This window comes from Lytechinus pictus, unplaced genomic scaffold (genome assembly GCF_037042905.1).
Source record: "Lytechinus pictus isolate F3 Inbred unplaced genomic scaffold, Lp3.0 scaffold_20, whole genome shotgun sequence".
NCBI lineage: Eukaryota > Metazoa > Echinodermata > Echinoidea > Temnopleuroida > Toxopneustidae > Lytechinus > Lytechinus pictus.
This window is the reverse complement of record NW_026974141.1, coordinates 12,546,135-12,571,642: the sequence shown is the minus strand read 5'-3', so window position 1 is coordinate 12,571,642 and position 25,508 is coordinate 12,546,135. Positions and strand designations below refer to the sequence as shown.

General features: G+C 36.2%; 1 protein-coding gene across 1 annotated transcript in view; it reads left to right on the top strand.

Moving 5' to 3' along the window:
* Window positions 1–25,508, top strand: part of LOC129282888 (transcriptional enhancer factor TEF-1-like) — a 64,373-nt gene that overhangs the window by 20,551 nt on the left and 18,314 nt on the right. The window contains exons 2-5 of the mRNA XM_064114741.1: window positions 5,717–5,781; window positions 18,364–18,438; window positions 21,936–22,100; window positions 24,988–25,032. Coding sequence (XP_063970811.1) covers window positions 5,717–5,781; window positions 18,364–18,438; window positions 21,936–22,100; window positions 24,988–25,032 — 350 coding nt within the window. The remainder of the gene's footprint in view (window positions 1–5,716; window positions 5,782–18,363; window positions 18,439–21,935; window positions 22,101–24,987; window positions 25,033–25,508) is intronic.

Below are 25,508 nucleotides of genomic sequence, written 5' to 3'. Positions count from 1 at the left end.
ACGTTTCGCGCAAAATTTGAAACCGCATTGTAGGCATTCTACACACAGTGTGTAGAGCAGCGTGCTCAAAATGTGCGAAGATCGCTTCCCGAAGAATGGTTGTCCTCACGCTAAAACCAGTTTAACAGGGCAAAACGATCTTGAAAACTACATCGCTGGTTTTATGAACCGGTTTGAAAGATCGCTTCGATCATTCTCATTCTCATTACATGTTAAACTAGTTTCCACTAAACTAGCTTTAATACTAAACTAGTTTCCAGTAAACTAGTTTTAGGAAGGTAGTGAGAACCGTGTCTTACTTGACGAGGAGTTTTGTCAACTGGGAGTTAAGTCTTATATTCAAAGTTAAAGTGACATTGATTTGTATATTAATTTGGCTAAGAAAGAATGATGTAGTATAGTATCAACATCCAAAAAGATAATTTGACTGGCTTGGTGTTGACTTCCAGGAGGCAGAAGATGTCATTTCTAAGTTTAATTTGACTCTTCAGTTTATCTCCTATATGGTGTGAACTAGTTTGTTTTGCAATGTTTGACCGGAATTCAAGTTGTCTTTCTTAATAAGTAGAAATCGGGAGGCTTCGATGCATAGAAGCTTGTCACTTTCTAGTCCATCTTTGGTGTTAGTCGATGAGCCCTTCGATCATCTCATTTCTGAAAGTGATCCGCGGTCCCACAGGTCTAGCAGACATCCTCGCCCACTGCGAGCCTCCCTGCTATCGGCCCGCTCCCCTCGCTCCCTCCACATGGCTTGGATTAGCATAAGTGAGACTAATGGTGTCAAAATCACTATCTTTATGCCGCTTTTTGCCCGGGACAAGGCAAGACTTGCTATCTAGCATTACACCGTTTGTTTCACTTCTGTACCCCATTTGTATCTCTTTCTCGTTCGAAATCTTCGTCCTTGTCCGTTCGATGTTTTTTCCGCTCATCTTCAACGATACGAGCAGGCATAGAAGTAGATTCCCGTGGTGTGGTCCGAGTGTATCATTTCAGACCAAACATTCTGAAATGTCTGACTAGAGAATCGATTGACTTTAATCTGAGTGTTCAAGGGGTTATGATGAAGAAAAAAAGCTCTCTTGTCCTAATTCCAAGTTGAAACACATAGGTCAGAATATAAACCTTTTTTAAGGCATGCAGACACCAATGATTCATACAGAACACGTCTTCCGAATGAATATACATGTACACTTTATATCCTTGTTCTGGGCCTTGTTGCATAAAAGTTGCCATTATGGTAACTTTGCCATCCAATGGTAACTTGCATGGAATCCTTGATTTTGATTGGCTGTTGATCAGCCTTGCCATGGTACTATTTTTGGTAGTTACCATTGAATAGCAAAGGAACCATAATGGTATTACATTTATGCAACAGGGCCCTGGACGTGCATGCAGGGCACACATTGATTTTTTTTCTCACAAAAGTTGCTGTAAAGGTGTAGAAAGGACCTGCTTACCACTTTCACGAAGCTGACCCAACTTTTGAATCAATTCAAAACAAGAAACCAACAATGATGAAGTTTTGTGTGTAATTATAGAATTATTAATTTGTAGTCAATGTATGTTGCTACTGGAGTACCATTATACTGTTGATTTACTTTTCTTTTTCTATAAACATTTCATTTTATTCGATGGGGGGGGGGGGAGGGTGGTTGAGGGTTTCGGGTTGCTTTGTTTTTTTAAAGGCAAAAAATGAATTAATTATTATTATTTTTTTGTCCTGCATGAGGATGTTGGCATTCCAGTTTGAAAGAAAAGTGTTGCGCAAGACAAGGAAGTGAGTGGCTTTCAAAATAAAGAATTGATTTTTAAACGACATTATGGAGAATTATAAAGACATGCATTAATAGTTCAAACTATAAATGTTGATTGTCTTTGAAAGTTGTGTCTGTGACAGGGAGACTAGACATTTTAGTGTGGGGGGGGGGTAGGGTTGGTTAGAAGAGGTCATTTGAGGTTAATTCCCCTGATCCTTTGTTTAGAGACTGTGAGTAAACAACACTGAACTTTCATTGACTGCTATATTCCTGCTAGTTATTGAAGTTTGTCTCTCTCTCTTTCTATCTGTCTTTCTCTTTACCTCTATCATTCTCTCTGCTTATATCTTTCTCTTCACCTCTCTTTCATTTTCACTCTCTCTTCCAATCTCTCCCTGTCATGTTTCTGCATATGATGGGCAGTGCCATGTTCTCTGTCAAAGAAAGTAATTTGTTCGAGGACATGAATAGGTCCTTATTACTTTGGGAAGGGGGGGGGGGTGGAGGGATGATCACCCTGTTTTAATAAAAATGCTGAAGATTTCATGTTCTTTGCAGGGCGGAGATGCTTGGTGCCAAATATTTGCATTTTCATCAGAAAAATAGTTAAATAAAAAAAAACTATAAAAGTGCAAGCATTCAATTGTGATCATTTTTGTTACTTGGCTAAAATAGTTGCTTGAACACAGCTCAAGCTTTGCAAATCATGTGTACATGTAGATTGGATGTGTGGTTGCTGTCTGTTGATACAGATATAAAGACAGGGGGCCATTTTTGGGTTAATTCCCACGATATTTTGCCTTTAGGAATAAGAGATAGCAGGCTGAAGCTTATATTGACCCACATGATGGTATTTTTAATAGGATTTTTCTGAAAGACATGTATCTGGGCCATAGAGGAGAGGGTGATTGATTACAAGTTGAAGTTAGATGTGTAGATATCGACAGTATTGTCAATTTGAGTTTATCATTGGCATGATTATGTGCAACACTAATTATCATCAGCAGCAGTGACAACGATCTTGATTGATTTCATCTTGTTTATAGTTAATTGAGCCTGGATCTTCATCATCATCATCATCATCCTTATCACCACCATCATCATCCTCATCATCATCATCATCTCCATCAGCAGCAGCATCCTCATCACCATCATCACCATCATCATCCTCATCATCATCATCATCTCCATCAGCAGCAGCATCCTCATCACCATCATCATCATCACCACCACCATCATCATCATCTCCATCATCATCATCTCCATCATCATCATCATCATCTCCATCATCATCATCATCATCTCCATCATCAGCAGCAGCATCCTCATCATCATCATCATCATCATCATCATCATCACCTTCATCACCACCTCCACCACCATCATCATCAAACATCATCATCATCATCTCCATCATCATCATCATCATCTCCATCCTCATCATCTTTCTCTTATTTCCTCGCCCCCTCTTGTCTTCCCCATTCTTCTCACCGGTCATCACCAACACCTAATAAACTAGTCCTTCAAAATAATTTTTAAATATCGTTATCAATTGGAATTTGCATTTAGTGTACATGTATTGAGCTCCATTCGCCTTTGGGCCTTAGAAGAAAAATAGTGTAACTATCACTATCATTATGGCAACCTCCATCACCAGTGTTCCATCATCAGATCATCATCACTACACAGCAAAAACTGTGGTGTTAACCGGTGTACATAGATGACCACACCAGTTATTTTACACCGGTGTTAAATTGGTGGTGTTAGTTTTACACCTATAGGTGTTATTACAACACCTATGGTTGTTACATTTACACTCTTTGGTGTTATGTTCAATCTCTAGGGTGTTATTTTAACACCTCAGGGTGTGGTCCTCTATAAACACCAATTGGTGTCAGTTTTAACACCACAGTTTTTACAGTGTAAGATCAATTGATATCATCAGCATCATCAATAACATAATCACTATTACCACCATCATTGCCATCTACATGTACTACATCACCTTTTTCATCACCATCATCACTATCATCATTATTCTCCTCCTCATCACCACAGTCGCCACCACCGTTATTCCCACCATCATGATCGCTCTGCTTTTTCCCCATCTATGACATCCAGAACTAGTACTTGTAGGGAAACATGAGCCATAATCCGCAAGGGTTTAGCTTTTTCAGACTAAGACCTGACCTTAGCGAGGGGACAGATAGGTCTCTTCTCTATCTCCGTGTCTATTTCCCCATTTGTCTGAATCCATTATTGATACGGCCTACTTCTAGCGATTCTCTGGGGTAAGGGGGAGGTAGCCTCATCCAGGGGTATATCTGAATCCACAACCCAGAAACGAGATAGCTCTGCTCGACTCAAGAATGCCCAGAATCTCACCGATCCGGCTTCTTTTCTCTCAAAGCAACCAATCCCTTTCAAATTCTCGCAATACCTCGACCGGCCGAGCAACATTTTTTCTGATATCTGGAATTTAACAATAGGCCGAACTTCCCACGATGAGGCCTCTTGTTTATTTCATCTTCTCTTCTTTTTTTTTATTTGGGGCTACCGTATGATGAAAGTATTTTGTGGACAGAGACAATAGAGATCTGAGACAGGGCGCAGGAGGAGATGAAATTAAATCCTGTGTTGAGAGAAGGAGGTTTTGGAACTTTCTAAAGAAAGCAAAGAGACTTTTCCTTTCAGAATTTAATTTTGGAGTCTCTAATTGAAATATAGCCTTTACTGACATTGATTCTGATCTTGCTGTAATTTGTTCAACATCTGAGAAGAATTTGCCAGTCAAAATGATTGAGCTTTCCATTATTCTTGCACTTGCATATCAAATCGGAAATTATGCCTTTGAAAAGGAAGTTTAGGTGCACCCTCAGTTGCAATTTACTGAGAGAGGAAGCATGCAGAAAAGACCAAATACATTTACATGTAATTCCCCTTGAATGTCTGTGGGGGGTAAAAATGATTATAAATACCTATCCGTCTGTATGTATTATCATCTTCCTATTATGCAGTTGCTTTAGAATGTTTGTTATTCAAAAAATCACACGACATCAGTAATTTTATTTATCTCATTTCATGATACGACACCTTTCAAATCAGTCTTGCATGGATTGTTCTTGGCCCCACGTGTGGGTACATACAGTTCATACTTTTGTCCTCCTGAATCTTTAAAGTGATTGGTTAACATTGGTTTGACTTTAAAAAAATCTGAGCTAGAAGGTCACACTTGTCACCTGTGTCTGTGATATGTTACAAAAATGAAGCCCAGAAAAAATTGCATTCGAAAATAATTATTTAGTGCTTCAAAAATTGAAATATAAAGTGACCGAAAACAACATCTTAATTTCATCCCATACAACGCCTATTTACAAAATCGGGGTTTGCCTTGTAGTTTTAGCTTTTCATTCTCAATAATGGTTGTTTTCAGGGTTCATTAGTTCTAATACATGCACTTGTACACATGTTTCATCTTGGTTTGAGAATTTTTTAAATCGGCTGCTCACAAAGTTAAACAATACCTTTTTAAGTTCCATTCAAACTAGTTATCCTGAATGAAGAAAAAAAAATGATAAGTGTGTTTTTTATAGATCCAAACTGAAAGGTATAAAAGCTCACAATTCAAAGAAAAACCCCTTTTAAAATGACCATGGCTTTTAAGAATTTTCTACAAATGTATAATACATGTAGGTGTTTATTGTAGCTACCGTATAGTAACAAACAACAACTTTAACTCGGTTCTCTATCATCAAATGATTTTATTTTTTTCAATTCATAAATTCGATCAACTTTATAGAATGATGAAACATTATTTTATTAGGGAGCGGGCAATGTTGATGATGAAACACAAAAGTGATAACAGTCCTCTTTCTTGTCAACTGATGTTTATATCACTTTAAAAAGGTTAGTACTTGGAATGATAATTATTCTTTGCATCTCTTTGTTTTTTTCAGGTCGTAATGAACTCATCGCAAGGTATATCAAACTCAGAACGGGAAAGACGAGAACGAGAAAACAGGTAAGAACACCCCCTCGATGTGAAGTGGAATGGTCCAAAGAATGTTGTGTGTCTGCACAGCACGTGATACTAGTTTGTCAATGTCAAGAGTCGTTGTCACTTCACTCAAACACAAAAACAAAAAACAACACAAAACTCTTCACAACAACTAAATGAAACTCCTCTTACAAATTCAACAAAAATTAATCAAAATTGCTTTTCTGTTAGTTGCATTTTACAAATATGAATCTTGACAGAAGAATTTTACAATTTTCACAGGAACATCCAAAGAAATCATAAGGGTTCATACAATAAGAATGTCTCAAGGCATCAGAGAGCAAATAACATTTTATAAAAGCAAATCATCAATTTGTGGAAGAGAGTAGACAATGCAATTTCAAATATTTTCAATTAATGAACCCATTGATTCAAGTCTTAAGTGTGATTCAGTTTGCTCTTCATTCAATACAAAAACATACAAATTATGTAACCGTGACCATGGTAAACATAATTTTTTGGTTTTTTTGTTAATTACATATTATAGGGGGCGTTGTGGTGTAGTGGTTACGACTCTCGTCTTTCAATCAGAGGGACGTAGGTTCGAATCCCAGCCATGGTGTGTTTTCCTGCAGCAAGAAATTTACCCACATTGTACTGCACAAGAGATACCTATCTTTCATTTACATATAGTGATTTTCATTAAAGACATTAGAAAATGAAAGAAAAATTAGATCATGTAGATCAAGAAAATAGATAATATACTTTTTTCACATGTTCCTTTACTCTGTAACCACAATTAATCATGAAAAACTAGAATCAGTTATTTAAAAAAATCAATGGATAGTACCATACAGGAAATCTTTTGACCACTCTTATACTGGGTCAATTTTGAAAATCCATATTATTATAAATCATTTTTCCACATAGGATACCTATGCTTCCCACATTAATATGATGCACGAAACCTAAACAAAAGAGAACAGTTATCTATCACCATGGCGACTATACTTGTGGGAACCCAGCCACAATTGAAGAAAAAAAATCCACCCAACCAAGCGTCAAAAAGCCAATTCATGAAAGTCAGTGGGTCATTGAATGGACTGTTTACCTAAGGAAGTTATTACAGACGAAAACCTTCCCCGTGATTGTGCCAAACTTGGCAGTTGATATCAATCGTGTGTTTCTTCATCAAGACAAAGGATGTTCATGGCAGCGAGGGAAAGCTGCGTGAAGTCAGGTAGCGGGTTTTTGGTGTAATGGAGGGTATGAGAGATGGACAGAGAGAGAGAGAGAGAGAAAAAGAACTGGACTAAAAATAACACAAAGCTTGGATGCCAGTGGAACAATTGGCCTATTTTTTGTGACTTCTCCATTCTGTCTCATTCCAAGTGGGTGGGTGAACCAACGGAATAATTGTATTCAATTTCAAGGGCAAACTTTTGAATCAGGAAAAAATATAATGAAAATTTCGCTGCATTATGCTGGGGAATAAATAGTTATGTAGGTACTCTATGTGAATCTTCTAATTAATATACAGTGTACTTCCCCGCTCCCTGGAAATCGTTCTCACCATCAAAATTTGGGTCGGCCGGAACGGTACTTTTCGCAGTAATATGTTTAGCCTACACGTATTTTTAAGGCCTGTCACTCTAAAACAAGTTGTTTAAAACCTTTTAAAGACAACTTGTTTGAAACTTTAAACAATAGCTGACAGCTTTTTTAAAGTGTAGTTACGTACAATTGCGTGCCTTTTGATTCTGGCATGTCAAAACCCTGTACCTCCACCCCTAATTAATGCCAGCCAAAATTTTTGGTTGTCCAAAATGATCTAATTGGGAAAGTATTTGAATATTTTATAATTACCATCAAGTAGTAAGATATTATACCCTTTTCATAAACCCAATTATGCGGATAATATCCGCATAATTTGGTCGTAAAATCGGGCGGGACCAGAGTTATCCGCATTATTTCAATGCTGCAATTATCCGCATAATAGCGGCATCGGGACCAGATTTGGACTTTATGAACGTATTTTCAAAGTAATGCGGATAATTGCCATGGTGCGGTCACAAAGGTCACACTTTTCCAACACAACCCCATCAGAGGGGGCGTGTGCAGTTGCCATGACAATTATCCGCCTTTTTCAGGTCGGGCGCTCGTAAAAAAATAGTGCGGATTATTTTCGGAGTTTGTGAATGCAATTTTTATTGAATTATCCGCATTACTCTTAGGCGGATAATTGGAGGATGGGTTTGTGAAAGGGGTATAACTTGTTGGTCAACAGTGAAAATTACACCCCAAAATGTCAGACTTTCAACGCTGACAGTGGTTTTAAAAAGGAAGAATCTACAGCAATTTGAATTTCAAGTATTCTGGTAATACTCTTGGTTTTGGTATAATTTGTATTAGACACCTCACCACTCCAAGTTTCAGTTTGCAATACTTAAAGGGTTATTGTAACATTACATGTCATGAATAGTGTACTTTTCAGATATATTGATTTTAAAGTCAATCAGAGAGATGACATTTGAATAAAAAATTTGAATGAAATACAATTCATTACAGTTATCGAAACTGCAGTTGTGAGAGATCTTGAATAATGTGCAATATAGCTTGAATGAATCATAATATCAAAACTTAAGGAGCTCTTTGTATCTTTGTTTGAATTACACATTATCTACACGCTACTGATGAAACAATAATTGATATGCTTGATGAGATAAACTGCTTCTCTTGGTGATGGTAATGGTGATTTTTTCTCCTGATTGCTAAGAAAGCATGAATGCTTGTAAGCAGGCAACCAGAGGACCGACGGCTTAAGGTCCTCTCCGAGGGACCTGGCAATGAGGATTAATGCCTTACCAAAGGGCACTAGCGCACCAAGTGGGAATCGAACCCGGGTCACCGGAATCCGAAACCCCGCTCTACCGACTGAGCTATAGCGCCTCCTTCAACCTCTCTTGAAACCATTTAGGATAAATTGCAGATTCGACCGATTACACAAGTAAAATTGTGTCACTTTGCAAGAAATTAAATGATTTAAAAGTGATATAAATAAAAGAAAATGAATCAAGTTCCACTTAACTTAGATCAGATATTCCCTTTAAAGCCCCCATCACACTTATTCGGAATCAGCAGGAATCAAGCAGAAGCTGGAATGAAAAAAATATTTAAAAAATCTAGATATTTTTGGGAGGAACTTATGAATTCACCAAACTTGAGTTAAAATTCAGTAAATTGACCAGGTGAATCATCATACACTAGTCAAAATGAACTGCAATGGAGTCAGATTGATAATTCATGCTACATTCTTGGACATTCTAGGCGCATTCTTAATATTCTGACTGCATTCTGAGTGCATTCAAAATATTTTTGTCCTGAAGGTTTTGGTCATGTTCAAAACATTCGAGGAGTATTTTTGAACGGTGTTCTAAGTAGATTTAAATGACCAACTGGTGGTTGAACAATAGTCCTTTCATTCTGGCCAATTCTGCTTGATTCATAATAAGTGTGATTGGGGCTTTAAGAAGAAACAGATGGGGGTGGAGGCAGTGGCGTACCTAGGATTTTCCAAAGGGGGGGGCAAATTCGTCCGCCAAAAAAAAAAAAGGTCTTCAACCACAAATAAAGAACATTTCGCACCAGAATAAAATTGACAAGTTCAAAGGAGGGGCCCAAGTAGCTCGTCAGGGATCAGTTTTGACTCGTCAGGGGGGGCAGAGATACGTCCCTTGCATGTGTTGTGACTCGTCAGGAGGGGGCAGTCTGCCCCCCCCCCTGCCCACCCTTAGGTACGCTAATGGGTGGAGGGGAGGGGTGGGTTGTACGTGTATGAGGGAGAATATATTAGGATAGGAATTAACAGGGGAGGGGAGTGAAGGAGAGAGAGGAGGAAGAGGAGGATGTCAAAGAGAAGATGAAAAAAAAATTGTACAGATGGAATAATTAACTCTGAACCTGGATCCTTGTAAACACTTACCCACCCAAACCAAAATTTGATAACACCACTACTCCCATGCAATACTGTGGACATTGCTATTAAAAATATATCGGTTTTCCATTATGAACTCGCCAACATCCATCCATATAGATTTGATGAGAACTTGATGAATTTGTGTTTACATTTCGTCTCGATGCTTGCTTAGCATAAAATCGGTGACAGGTTTAAACGATTGTTCCACGTCTAGAAAGAGAATGTTAATTACACACACCGGAGAACAATGGTCTATATTTGCCTTGGCTCCATCTACCATGTCCCAACTTCCTTTTTTCTTTTCGTCAGTCTTCTATCTTTCCCTTTTATAATTGTCCCTTCTGTCCATCATTTGTATATCTATGAATATCCACTATTCCTAATTATATTGTATTTCTTTTTTCTATACCCATTAAAGTCTATGTTTTTTTGGCCTTTGAACTTTTTATCCTGTCCTTCTGTTCAGTCTCCCCTCCTTTTAATCCACCTTTCATTCAATCTCTGCCCTTCTTTTAATAGTCTATCACATCCTGATTTAAAGAAGTCTTTCTCTCTATCTTCCATTTAGTACCAGTACTTTAATATTCTATCATATGTCATCTTACTCGAGCCATATTCCTTGCTGGCACCTCTTTTGCTCTCTCTTCATTACCTATTTTCCTTTCCTTTGCTCTTCTTCCCTTCCCTGTTTCACTTCTTTCTCATTCTAATTATCTTCCTTTCCCCTTTATCACATTGTTTTCTTTCTCATTCTTTCAACTTCCTTATGATCAATTTTGTAAATTTGCAAAAAACAAAAACTCTCTCACCCCATCTTTCATAAACAATTTCCTATAATTGTATATGTATATATATATACTTTCTTTCACATCACTGGAATTATATAGCTATTTTATAATTGGGGAAAAAGTCAGTTTTTCTTGGTTTCTACTCATGTCAGTCAAAAGATGAAAATTGCATGGGGATTAAATATAAATCCTATTAAGAATCCATCAAATGTAAGGCAGTTAGAGATGCTCACTTTGGATTCCGTTTGGATCATTATTAATACATCAAAATGCCAGAAAACCAGTCATTATGAAAAGCCATTCACGTTTCCCGCTTCTTTTTTTTTACACCGTATTTCTTTCTTCCGCCCTGCTTTGCTAATTCGATATCTGTCTGGCAACCTAGATATTACGAATGGCCGCAATGGTTTACCTGCGTTTCTATGACAACGTCATGTTCATGTTCAACTGGGCAGTATAAAAGTGAATATCTACTTTTCTAGTGGCATGTTTTGCCATATTTTCTCCTCTGCCTTGTGGTGGTGTAGATGTTGGCCAATTTTAAAACCTTTCCCGTCATAGAATTCTGAATGGACCAGCATCTGTGGTCTAATATATTGAGCAAATATCAATCTAAAATATGAGCTGATTTCTAAAGTAATTCCAGTGCCAACACTAAACAAAAATTAAAAAGAAATTAAAAGAAATAATTTGTTGCCTTTATATGCTTTCTATGGGTTCATTCATATGTTCTAGTGTTTTGTATCAAAAGCTTCTTTTACAAAGATTAACATGTGTCCCAGTTGTATTAGGGAGTTGTATTAAGTGCGAATGACAATAAAATCGGGGAAAATATGGACATACAGGGAGCAATAACATGTTCGTGTAATTTTGTGAGCACTGCTCAGTTTTTTAGTTTGTATAAATATGCACACATGTATATACCCATCCATTAGTTAATAAGTCGAGGATTAGTCTTATAGATATCATTTTGTTTGATATGCAAGAAATTTTGTCAATTTGTTCAAATCTCCACCGTGCTCTTCTAATTTGATCGTTTGCACGGATCCTTTAAACTTCCTCTTCAGTTTCCATGGCAACGACTTGCCCAGGTGACCATTATCAATGCGTTAGCCCAGCTTTCTCGCTCGCTTTCTGCTAATATGCAAAGCGCGGGTGTTTGCCGACGACCAAGGATGGGGATCGTTCCCCCGCTAAGTGGGTCATTTTCGGCTTGATAGATAGAATCGGAGTGCGGATGATGATTTTCTAATGGTGGTTGCAAATGGTCAAATGGCGACCATTAATCTATTCCGAGATTTAGCCATAGAACCTGCTGCCTGAATGCATTTTGAATAAGCATGCCATCTATTATTCTACATGTCTTTTCATATTATCATTCAGTCATAGTTTGTTAAAAGTTAAAAACCCATTTCCAATTTATTTGATTATCAATGTGGGGAACATAATTGCACTCCTTTAGGAAATTAATTTCAGAATCAAATTGTGAGAGAATTGTATACCACAAGACTAGACATGAACATTATTTCTTTAACCAAATAAATTCCACCACCAATACTTAATCTTAATATTAAGAATAAACTAAATCTTTATAATGTACTGAAATACACCGAACACTGAAACTGAAGAATAAACTAAATCTTGATCACACTTATAATGTACTGAAATACACCAAACACTGAAACTTGTTGTTCAATATACTGTCTTGTCTGAATAAAAGCAAAAGAATTTCCTGATTACATACATCTCTGTAGTACACCTCATTGACATTGATCAACACATCTTACCTGCATTTGCATAGCAAGTGTACCTAATGTTTCGTCTGAATTATTTTGCCTTTAATTGAATCACTCTTAATCTTTTATCACATCTAACCATCTATCACTGAACACTTAATTTCTTCAACACTGAAAGTGGAACCGGACATACCTTCTTAGAAACTTTAGTAAAAATCACACCTTAACACTAAAACAAACACAGAGCACAAACACTAAATCACACTTTATTTTATTTTTCCATCTTATATTTACTGAGAAATCAGATTCTATTTCAATCATTGTTATGGTCATGAATGTGAATGGTTTGTTTGTTTTGCATTTTTAAGTTCCTACATGTATGTTCTGATCATTATTTTGCACGTTTCTGAATGTATGACATGCACGTAATTGAGTTTGATATTATTTTGTAATTATTAATTTCTATTAAAAGGGACCAATCAGCATCGCCCTCATAGAGAGAGGAAAAAAGAAAAATAAATAAAACTAAAAATAAGAAACACTGAACTCAGGGTTCCCAGCCCATCAGGGAAAATTGTTTTACTTTTTTCCAGTCAGGGAAAAATCGGGGAATTTGATTGAAAAAAATGGCTCAAATGAGGGAATATTCAGGGAATTTTTATCAGCCCAAAAGTCTAAAGCATGGTAGTCAGACAGTTATATATTTTTTTGCATATCAAAACAACATCCATTGAATGACTGGTTATGGTGGTACTGCTACTAATTAGTTTTACATTATTGTTTTTATACAGAAAATACACATAATTCACTGTGCAACAACTTAAAAACATGCAAAACTGGGAATGGGTTTAAATAATTATCAGGGAATTTTTAAACTTCATCGGGGAAAAATCAGGGAAGTTTGTTTTCTTGAAAAACTGGGAACCCTGGAACTGTTCAAGAAAGTCATTGATTTCCAGGTTCAGTGACACAAAGAAGAAAATCTGATCATACGATTGATTTCTCTGATTGACTGTATATTGTCGTCAATGTAATCAATCGTAACAAATTGCTTTACAATCGATTGCCAAGCTTTGTTTAAACAGGGCTTTGATCTCAAAGGAAGAATATTTATTAAATAAAAAGAAAATGCCATCTCTGAAGTAGAGATTAGAATACACTTCAGGGCTCCGTTGCATAAAAGTTACTATTATGGTAACTTTGTAATCCAATGGTAATTTGACTGAAATCCTTTATTCTGATTGGTTATTTGGCATTGCTACCATGGTAGTTACCATTGGATAGCAAAGTTGCTATAATTCAAATTCAATTCAATCATGGTTTATTTCGTATAAAAACAATACATGTTACACAGCCAGAAGGCTGAAGTTAGCATGTTTACAATAAAATGTTCACAAGTCATGGATAAAAGCAACAATTACAATTTAAACATGTAATGTACATATTTAAAGAGCAAGTGTACATAAAAATTCATTAAATAGTAATAGTAACTATTATGCAACAGAGCATGGACCTATTACGAATAGGTCCATGAACATACATGTAGCAAGTGCAAAAGAGACGATTGATTGGATGTAGATCAGGGAATAATTTTCCTGGTATCGCATCGCAATTTACGATTCATTATTTTCAGCCTTTTGCTACGCAATGTTTTTTAATTCCTTTCTTGATGTTGATTGGTCCGCTATGAGATATTAGTGAGCTTTTTTTTTAGGATTTAAGAGAAAGGTATGATAATTGATATATCCATGCATGACTATATGCATGTTGGTGTACACTCAAGATTTCAAGGATTTAAAATTTGAAATCCAAAGCGGTTCTGAAGGATTTGCTCTTAAATTTCAAAGAATTTGAATTAGAATTTTAAATCCAAAGCGGTTGTGCATTATGACGAGCTGTACATTTTATTTTGATACATAGGGATTTATTTTTGAATTTCAAAGAATTTGAATTCAAATTTTTTATCTTTCAATTCAAATCCACAAGATCTAAATCTGAATCTAGTATTTGATTAGTCGCTATAAACAGCTGCTCTGGATTTATTTAGATCCTGGATATTCAAGTGGAGAAAATTCTTCAATCTGCGATAACACAGTGCATTTAATTAAAACAATCTTATAGCACTTGCGACTATTTTTGCATTGGGCTCTAATTCACTGTTAGTCAAATTGTGCATTTTTCATCCTCAAACAAAAGCTCACTGTTATTGATTTGTGTACATTTATTTATCATTCTTATGATTTTGATATGATTTTGCTCACATTTTCTTGATGCATTTTGTCACTTTTTGGTTTTGTTAGCAGAGTTTGCATGTGCTTGGCGTTCTTATTAGTTGTGGATGTTATTTTTCTTTTTTAATTTGCACCTGCCCAGACACCATTATCACTGCAAGTGCCTTTCTTTCCGTATGGTATGAAACACTTGCGTCATGAGGAATATTGTTTGGAGTTTTGCACATTTGAGTTTGTACATCACTGTTTTATTAGCTTTTAATTTGTCATATTCACGTTATTCACTTAGTTTTATGTTTTTAATTCATGTTTGCTTTGTTTTTGTTTAGTTTAGTTTTTATTTTGCATTACACACTTTTTCATTCAATTTTCAATGTGCATTTTCATCCTGGGGGCAGTTTCACAAAGTTGTTTTCAAGTTTAATACATGGTGTTATGAGTTGCACCAAATTTCCTCATTTTGATATAATGGGCGTGCATTTCTGATAAACTCTGATTAAGATTTAAACTGTATCTGATGGAAATGAAATTGATTGATGATCCGGTTAAGAAGTATCGCCCAAGAAAGGGTCTCTTTTTTTGACAATTTGTGAAGTTGATTGCAAATTGGAATTGTTCTGTTGACATTTGGGAATCTGAAGGAGTTGGATGCAAAATTGGATACAAAATGTGACAAAGTTGGTTACAAAATAAAATCATTAAATTGACTGGTCAAAGTTCAAAATATGGATGACTAAAATGCATATTGACTGCAACGGAACAAAAAACCCATGGGGAAAAAATGAAGAAAGGACATTGTGATTGTTTGAAAAAATGTGTGCAAAGTACATGTAGATGGAACAGATGTGCATAGCACTCTTGTCCAATGTTTAGTTGAATTTGTGGCATGTGGCGTGAATGTATGTTGTATTTTTTGTTTTGTTTAATTTCATATATTAACGCAACAGCACTGTAGTGTAGATGCCAATCAATGTTAAATAATTTTTTAAAAGAAATGTTATACTTAAAGGACAAGTCCACCTCAACAAAAAGTTGATTTGAATAAAAAGAGAAAAATCCAACAAGCATAGCACTGAAAATTTCATCAAAATCGGATGTAAAATAAGAAAGTTATGACATTTCAAATTTTTGCTTAATTTCACAAAAGAATTATTTGCACATCCTGGTCAGTATGCAAATGGGAAGACTGATGACATTATCCACTCACTATTTATTTTGTATTTTATTATATGAAATATTCTAATATTTTCCTCAATGTCAAAGTGAGACAACGATAAATTCCTAGTGAACATGTGGAATTAACATTGTTTAATACTATATGGTTCAGTCAAGTTGGTCCTTATTGTCAAATCTGTAAAAAAAATTGGAATATTGTAAAATTCAAACAATAAAATACTAAAGAAAAAGTGAGTGAGGGACATCATCTTATTTGCATGTCACTAAGTTGTGCATATCACTATTTTGTCAAAAATAAGTGAAACTGTAAAATGTCATAACTTTCTTATTTTACATCCAATTTCGATGAAATTTTCAGCGTTATCATGCTAGATTGATTTTTCTCTATTCATTCAAATCAACATTTTTCTGGAGTGGACTTGACCTTTAATACTTTGAAATAAAGTTTTGGGGTACTAGGTTGGTCAGGTTCAAAGTATTGGCCAATGGGGATGGTCGTATTATGTTTTCAAATGGCTAGCTGTGACTCTCAGCCAATCAAAATGGGCGTTACTTATTCACAAACCCTCCTCCACAGGGTTCAGTGCTGCAAAAGGGCAAGAGATCCACTGAGATCTTAATTATGGAAATTGTGTGGAACTTGTCACTTTAATAATCCAATATGAAAGTAAATATGTCGATTCAGAATGATGAAAATGAATGAGTAATGAGCCCATGAAGTCTGTCTATTCATGCCCTTCTACATAAATTGCTATAGCAATATACTTAATGCACTTTATTCTGATTAAGACTGTGTTTTCACAACTCTTCTGAGTGATAGAAATATGCATAATTAATGAAGTAGGATGGTATGGCCTAATTTTAGTGATGTATGTTTCCAAGAGGACGGAGTGAGGAGCTCGTTATCTGATGAGAAATTTGTTTCATTATGTGCTTCCATGTGCATTTTCCTGAAATTTATCTAGCTTGTTCTTGTTTATTTACTTCAATAATCGTGATGTATCCATCTACGTTATGCTAGTCATTGTTTATAGACTCGCCCTCTTGTTCATTTCAGGAGGGGGAACAGGAAAGGATAAATGGGGGGGGGGATACAAAATTGTAACCACCACACACACTTTTATATGATTTTTATTTTATTTTTTGATAAACAACCACCCCCCCCCCGAAAAAAGGGAGAGAAATGTTTTTAAACAAGGGGGGAGGTCATATGCAGGGTATGATTTTTTTTGGCTTCACATTGAGGTGGGGCGGTATTGATTTCATTTCAAGGGTAACTTATTATGCAACAAGCACTCACAGTATATGTTAGAATTATCCTGAAATACAGAATCCCGGGGTAAATCTCAACTTACTTTTTTAAAAGAGAGTTCCAGTTCCTTTTTAACAGGCTGAATACAAGGATGTAAATATTGAATATAAATTCTAAATCTAATCACTTATTTATCCATTTATAATACTTAAAGTGTAAAAAAGCAAGAGTACATTCTTCATGATTTTCATAAGTAGTGACATTGTTGATATGATCATCAAACTACTTGATCAGAGAACAGAACTTCAAAAATTAATTTATTGAAGCAATATTTCTCATTCTAGTATAAGTTACATCTCAATGTGCAAGACTCCAAATGTGCTGTCCTCATTGCCTCCCATTTTACACAGGTGTCAAGTCATATTCAGGTGTTAGCAAGAAGAAAAGCAAGGGAGCTACAAGCACTATGTAAGGTACGCTATCAAAACCAGAGAGTATGTTCCCATTGCCGAGATATTCCGTCCGCAAGACCCTAAGCAGTGTGTGTACAACCACCACCCTCATTAGCTATGTGAACTTCTGAAATTAAATCATGGAAAATGGCTCTTTCTGGTTCATGATTTGTAGGTGATGCATATAGCTGAAAGGGGTTGTACACCGCTGTCTAGTGTTCGGATATCGAGCAGGGGCTGTGATGGAGGTCCCCCAGGTAATGCCAAATACTGGGATGTGCATCTAGATCAGAACTGTCCCAAACAAGTCATTGCAATTTGGGAACATTTTACAATGATCTTTTACCTTTAAGTGATACATTATTGCTCAATCTTCAGGCTATTGAAGATGTTTTCAGTCTTCTTTTTGTCTGTTACTTCAAAATGTTTTGATATCACTGAGAGGTTGAGCAGGAAAGGCAATTTGTTTCTTAGTGTTAATAGGAAACCTTTCTTTAAAAGGTTTCAGAAAATCACACACTGTGATGAAATAGTACCTGCATTTTTCGAAAAGAGAAACAAAGCAAAACTTGTATACTGGCAAAGTGTTCCTTTCATAGAATGAAATTAAAGTAAACTGGCATCCTCTTTGATCTATATGGAAGGTAGCACTAAAGATTTTTAAGAGAAAGCATTTCTAAGGAAGAAAATCAAACTTTACAGATATATTGATATTTTACAGTTAAATTAAAGGAGAATGGCACCCTCTTTGAAGTTTGAACTGTGGATGGCAGCCTTCAAGAAATTTTAAAAGAGAAAGCATGTCTGAAAAAGAAAATCATACGTTTTAGATGTGTTGATATTTTACAAAGTAAGGGTTGAAGAGGAACAGGTCTGTTCACACATGCACATCCTATTCTCTGCTTGGCTTTGGTTGGGAAGATCCTACCATCGCTTGCAACAACGTTTTTTTTTTTTCTTTTCCATGTTTTTTTCTCTCCTTTCTTGTGAGTTAGGTTTCGAGTCATATTCAGGTTCTGGCCAAGAGAACTGCTCGGGAAATCACAAAGCAGTTTAAGGTAGGCGACCAGGTAGGAACGCAGACCCCCCATTCTTATGTTTAGGTGGTGGGCATACTCCAGTGAGAGCTATTCACTTTTTCTACAAGCAGTTAGTCTACTTTGTCATATAGAGTGTGTTCAATGTTGATTTTAAAGTTTGGACGGCAACATGAATCGTGATTGAAAACTCAATTACAAAACACAGAACACTAACACGATCAGCGGTGCACTGTTCAGTGTTAAAAATTTAAAGTTGATTATTTGTTGATTGTTATTAAATTTTCTGTTTTAATTAATAATAATAATAATAACAATAATAATAACTAGCATTTAGTACGCTCTCCATAGTTAACTATATCACAGCGTTTACAAACGATTGATTAGCGCATCTTCAAGCTGCGCAGTTTCACCCCATCACAAGAAAGGTCAATTCTGGCACCTGCTTTATCAATGTCATGTTCAATGTCGCATTCGCGATGCTGAAAATGGTAAAATCTCAGCTGATCGCGCTTACAAATGCATCTTTTACGACGTTTAAATTTCCCCCCGAATCATGATTTGAAAGACTTTTACGACCGGGAATGGAGGACATTAAACACACCCTTCATTTCTCATTTTATCTGTGTTTTGTAATCACGTTTTCAATCATGATTCATGTTGCCGTTCAGACTTGGAAACTGATATTGAACACACCCTTAGTCTGATGACCTGTTGGTCTAATATTCATTTGCTACCTTTTTTTAAATACTTTTGTCAAATGAAAATTTATCAAGAACAGTTTTTTCTATTAACCATATTGAATGAGTAGTGTTAGTTTCTCAATGGTTAGACCAAACAGGTATAGCCTACAAAGTGGATATTTGACAAAATGGTAAATGGGCTGAAATGGAAATTAGAACAAATGGCACATAGGAAAAGCAGATGTAAGCCAATTGACATTTTACCTTACTCAAAGAGCGATCCACAAAAACATGCTTATGTTGCAATCGAAGCAAAAAAAAAATTACTTATCCATTTGGTAAAATTCATGAGGCTTCATATCAAGGGTGGAAATCTCTCACCAAAGGTAGGGGGACGGACCAGGGACTGGAAATAAAGGTTATCACCCCAAATGTAAGGTCATTTCGACAAAAATAAATTTGACAAGCCAAAAAAAAAAAACTAAAAAAACTAGGTTATCACCCAAAAAAGAAAGGTCATCTCATCAAAAATACATGTTTTATTTCGATTTTGAACGATGTATTTCTTTCCATCATAAAATACCGAAAATAGTAGGGGGGTCGTTTGATATTGCGTCCCCCTACTATTTTTGTTAGGGGGGATGCGTCCACCTGTCCCCCCTGGGATTTCCGCCCATGCGTCATATCAAATATTGCATTTTGGGTAATAATCCAGAAACCTTATGAGGAATTTAGGTCTAGAACTGGTGCTGATTTAAGTAGCTCTGGGCCCTGTCTTACAAACATTTACAATTATATAACTTTGAAATTTTAGGGATCTATTTGATGAAACTTAGACATATGAGCAATTATGTATCCCTGAACATCTTGTGCGATTTTCAGGTCACATGACCAAGGTCAAAGGTCATTTAGGGTCAATGAACTTTGATAATGTTGGGGGTATTTGTTGAATTGGCATCATAACTTAGAAAGTTTATGGATCTACACATGTAGTTCATGAAACATAGACATGAGGGTAATCGAGTTGTTTTGCACATGTCTGAGGTCACATGATCATGGTCAAAGGTCATGTTGGGTAAATGGACATAGTATTTTATTATCATATGAGTGTTTTCTTTTATGAATAATTATTTAATAGTCTTTTTCAAAGTCAGCACTGCTGGTATATCAAATCGCGTAACGCAGGCGAGACTGCCAGAGGCGTTCTTGTTATAATTGAATCATTTTGTCAGGAAAGGTTTTGAAAGAACTAGTGATAAAAAATGGCAAAAAAGTAAAATTATGCAACTTTATGTGGAAATTTGAATTCTCCACCCCCCCCCTTTAAATTAACAGTTTGCGAAGGTCTTGCAAAGGACGCAAATGTAAAAAATAAGGTTCTACTTTCACATTTTATGTGGCAAATGCACGTTAATCATTTGTCAGAGTTATTTTTCATTTGTGAGTAGTTGAATTAATTTTTTTTAAAGTACTTGTGAACGAAAATTGACTCCTGCAAAACTTGCACGTAAGGTATGGAAGCTTCTCAAATTGTTATCTAGGGAAACTTAAGTACTTCTAAACTGGTTTTAAAGTAAGAAAATAATCGCAAATTTGCAAATGATTTGCGCACGTTTGGTGCGCTTTTGTTGTTTAAAATGTGAATGTTGGACTTTGCCATTTTTCACATTCCTTGCAAAACCTTCAAGAAAATTTTTCGAGCCCCATAGATAATCTCGCATTACGTTATCCCAGGGCTAAAGTACAGAAAGCAATGGTAATCGACTGATATTTTTTTGGGGGGAGGGCTGCTATTCAACGTAAAAAAGTATTGTGCAGATTATTTATAATATTGCTTGTTTATTCATCTGTGGAATCTTATATATTTGGAAACAAGACATCAGAGCTTAAATACTAATATTTTTCTACAGCTTTGCCTAATATTTATTTAATTCTATCCTAGAATAATAAATATGTTTATACAGGGATGAAATCCATTAAGGTGATTTTTTAATTTAAATATTAAATAGCATCTGCAAACTTTCAAATTCCTTTGAGGTGTTGGGCAACGTATTGATATTTACTTCAAACAGGAATGAAATTTGAAATTGAAACACAGTATTTACAGACTTCATCCATGTAAGGTTCTCTGGAGGGTAAGGGGTGTGATATTGGTTAGTGAACTGTAGTTCTTGACTCCATGTAAGTTTACATGAGGTTTGCCTGAAATAGCAGCTAGTATTGTGTGTAGACAAGTGGTGCCGGAACATCCACATTTCCCCTAAGGCGGCCGTACGCCGAGTCGAAACAGCCATTTTAACATTTTTTTCTACCACTTACATATAGGTGATTTGAATAAGAATGAATAAAACAGCTATTTTCGACTTGCCGTATGGCCGCAGTAGGGGAAAAATGGATGAGGTATTAGTAACAATAGGCTATCATTGGTTCATGACCCCAAGAAAGCTTGCATGAGGTTTGCCTGAAATAGCGACCAGTAATATGTGTAGACAAGTGGTGCCAGAATTTCCTGAACAGCTAAAGGGTCGGAGAGCTTCAAACCATTGTTAAAACACAAAAGCTCACTCCTAAAAACATTTACCCAACCAGGGGCCAGTTTAAAAACTATGGTAACTATGGCAACTACCATGGTAACCGGGCTCGGCAGCCAATCACAATCAAGAATTCCATGAAGTCTTCACGAAACGGCCCTGAATGTTCGGACGCCACTGATATAGACCAGATTTCGATGATAGATTAGCACAGATATTATTAATCTGGATTTTTTTGCTTTTAAAATGGCATTAGTATAATCTTCTTTTTTTTCCTTTTCTATTTGTCTTCTTGTACCTTGTTTATCCACTGCAGCAGGACCAAGCAACGAAAGACAAGGCCTTACAAAGCATGGCAGCGATGTCGTCGGCGCAAATCGTCTCGGCCACCGCCTTACAGAACAAAGCCGCGGCCATGGGTCTCGGAGGGTTAGGGTTACCGGGGGCAGCACCGCTCAGACCGCCTTACCCGGGGACACCGGTATGTATTCTAAACAAATTCTGTGGGCCGTAACGCAAAGGTTAGCGATGAATCGTACGCTTGTTTCTTGTGATTTATTGTACATGGAAGTCAATGCTATCAATTATGTACGATGATTGCTAAGCTTTGTGGTATGGGTCTGTTGCAGAATAAGTTGCTTTTATAACGAAATTTAAAAAACATCAATCGCAAGTCCTTAAAAGCTTGCGTTTCATTGGTTAAAAATCAAGTTGCAAGCATACAAGAATACATTATACTCTTAATACCTGTGGTGATGGTGGTGGGGGGGGGGGGGTAATGCTCTTTGAAACTCAGGCAAATCATCCTATTTATTGGGTTTATAAATGGAAAAGAAAGCCCAACTGGATAAACATAAGTGCTACCTGGAGATGGGTCCCCTTCAGATGACACACATTCTCATGCATTTTTCATGCTCTTTTGAGCTCGATATTGTGTCAAATTAAACTGTTGGGGACTTTCCCTTTCTTTTTCTATACAGAGTGAGTCAGAAAAAATGTCCCACTTTTGTAAAGTTGAATTGTTTAAAATATGAATATTTAATCATTAGTTTCATGATATGTCTTGATAGAGGTATCCTCCAAGTACATTTAGGTACCATTTTCATTTGATCCCGTGCACGCATGACTGAACATCGGACAATCTTTAGAAGACTGTCAGATCTCACTTGCGCCAAGTTACTTGGTGATGAATAAAACAGTGCTTTAGACAAAGACAGTCAGACAGACAGACTGGCATGCTCACACACACACATACACACACAAACACACACAACACACATGGTAATAACTGGTTCATAATTTTCTCTTTTCTGATTAAGCATTGCTTTTTAGCAAGATCGCTGAATGTTTAAGTCGCAATTCCCGACAATCTTTCCCCTTAAAACACATTCACTACCACCATCATATCATCATCATCATCCTCATTGTCATCATCCTGATCTTGATCTTGATCTTCATCATCATCATCAAGTGCACATAAATCCAATATGCTGGTTATGTCTTTTGTTGGTTAACAATGAAAATTTACAATGGATGTCTGTGCTTTTGTTGCACTTGCCTATAAAAGGGCTTGCCTGATTTGGCAGCAGTCACTTGAGCCTCTTTTTACAGTAGCAAAAGTACACAAATCATGGTTCGTCCTCAATTCACACCACAACATAGGTCATTTATGGTCACCGAGTATGCAAGGACTCAGAGTGTAGCAGTTGTTTTGCAAGGGTTTCGCCACCGTTACCCAGATGTTCGGTGTCCGAGCAGAAAGACTGTTCTCCGGAATATTCAGAAATATCACCGAACAGGAACGTACGTGTGTGTGTTTGTGTGTGTGTGTGTGTTTCAGTCTGTCGGACTGTCTTTGTTCAAAAGAGTGTTTTATTCCCCACCCAGTAACTTGGCGCAAGTGAGATCTGACAGTCTTCTAAAGATTGTCCGCTGTTCAGTCATGCGTGCAGGGGATCAAATGAAAAAGGTACCTGAATGTACTGGGAGGATACCTCTATCAAGACATATCATGAAACTAATGATTAAATATTCATATTTTAAACAATTCAACTTTACAAAAGTGGGACATTTTTTCTGACTCACTCTGTATTGTCTTGCTCTAGATTTAACAAAAGTGTCTGCATCGATTAAAATCCCTACGCTGTCTAAGACTTTTACTCTTATCCGAGTCTTGTCTATGCTCTTGTCATCGGTTACCATTTTTTTTTTTTTTTTTTTTGGTTTTGCCCTAGTTTATGAAGATGATATGAGATTGGATGGAATTCCTTTGCGAATTTTACGTCCGGCCTTGTCGAAGTTTTAATGTAGGGAGGTGATGAAACGTGAATAATGTAAGAGTTGCTATCATCTCAAACACACATCTCTTGTGTGTTTTTAGACATGGGGTAGAAGGAACATATTGAGCGTAGATGATAAAAGTAGTTCGAAGGTTGTTTTTATCAAGATTGGAGGAAATGAGTATATTCTTATTGCGTGAAAGAAGCAGCCTCGTTGGCATTTACACAATTGAAGATAAACAGACCAGTGAGCGATAATGACACTGCTTGCTTTCCATAGCTAAGAAATTTCTGACAACCTCATTTTAATACGAGGAAGGTTTTGAATTGCAATTTGAACATGGACTTTGTTGTTAATACGTGTATCGAACATAATCTGGCATGCTGAATTGCAATTTGCATGAATATTTGGCAATGATTGCCTTTTAAAGGGATGGTCCAGGCTGGAGATATTTATATCTTAATAAATAGAGTAAAATTCACAGAGCAAAATGCTGAAAATTTGATCAAATTCGGATAACAAAGAACAAAGTTATTGAACTTCAAAGATTTGCAGTATTCCGGTGAAACAGTTCTAGGCATGTCTTCATGAATATTCATTTGGTTGGCTGATGATGTCATACCCACACTTGTCCTTTTGTATTTTATTATATGAAATTAGGTTTATTCAAAATTTGTCTAACAAGAATTAAAACAATTGGATTGACAACTGATTAAGTGCATTAGTTATTTCTTGCTGCAACTTACTTCATCATAATGGAGACACATCATTTACACATTTATGAAAAAATGAAACAATTATGATTTCATGTATAGGTAAAAAGAAAGTGGGGATGTCACATCATCAGCCCGCCTAATGAATATTCATGACGATGTGCATATAACTGTTTTCACAAAATATAGATAAACTTTAAAATTCAATAACTTCGTTATTTATTATCCAATTTCGATGAAATTTTCAGCATTTTGCTCTGTGAATTTTACTCTATTTACTTAGATACAAATATTTTCAGCCTGGACCATCCCTTTTAACATGAAAAAACATTTCAGTTCATGATTGATATTATTCAAACATTGCTTTCTTTTCAGTTTTTGAGGAGATGGGAGTTAGAGGGACATAATCAGTTAGAAAAGGTATTGATGATAATGATGAATAATTGTGCATTAAATGAAATTTTGTGGAATCTTGGTGCATCTCCATTTTCTTTTAGTATACTTATGAAAGGCGACAGTGCCTCAACCATTAAAAAAAAATGGTTTCTGTCTACTCTTTTTCCCCCCATTATGCATCATGTAAAGTGAAAACATCTCGTCCATGGGAAGTTTGCTCTCGACCAATCAAGTGATGGCATTTCAATAGCTTACCACGGCAGCTTGCAAGCTGTAACTCGTTGATAACAATTCCCATGGCATGCAGATTTTGCTGGACACTTGATTTAAACCACAATGTTTTATTGTGCTATTTTTCCGGCTTTACTCGCATTCGATCTAAATCTCTCTTTTCAGTGGAATGGAGCATGTTTTCCAATTCCATCCTCTGTGATTTAAAGCATTGTGACTTTAAGTTAACTTTGATTTGAATTACATGCATTAGAACATGCTTGCTAGAA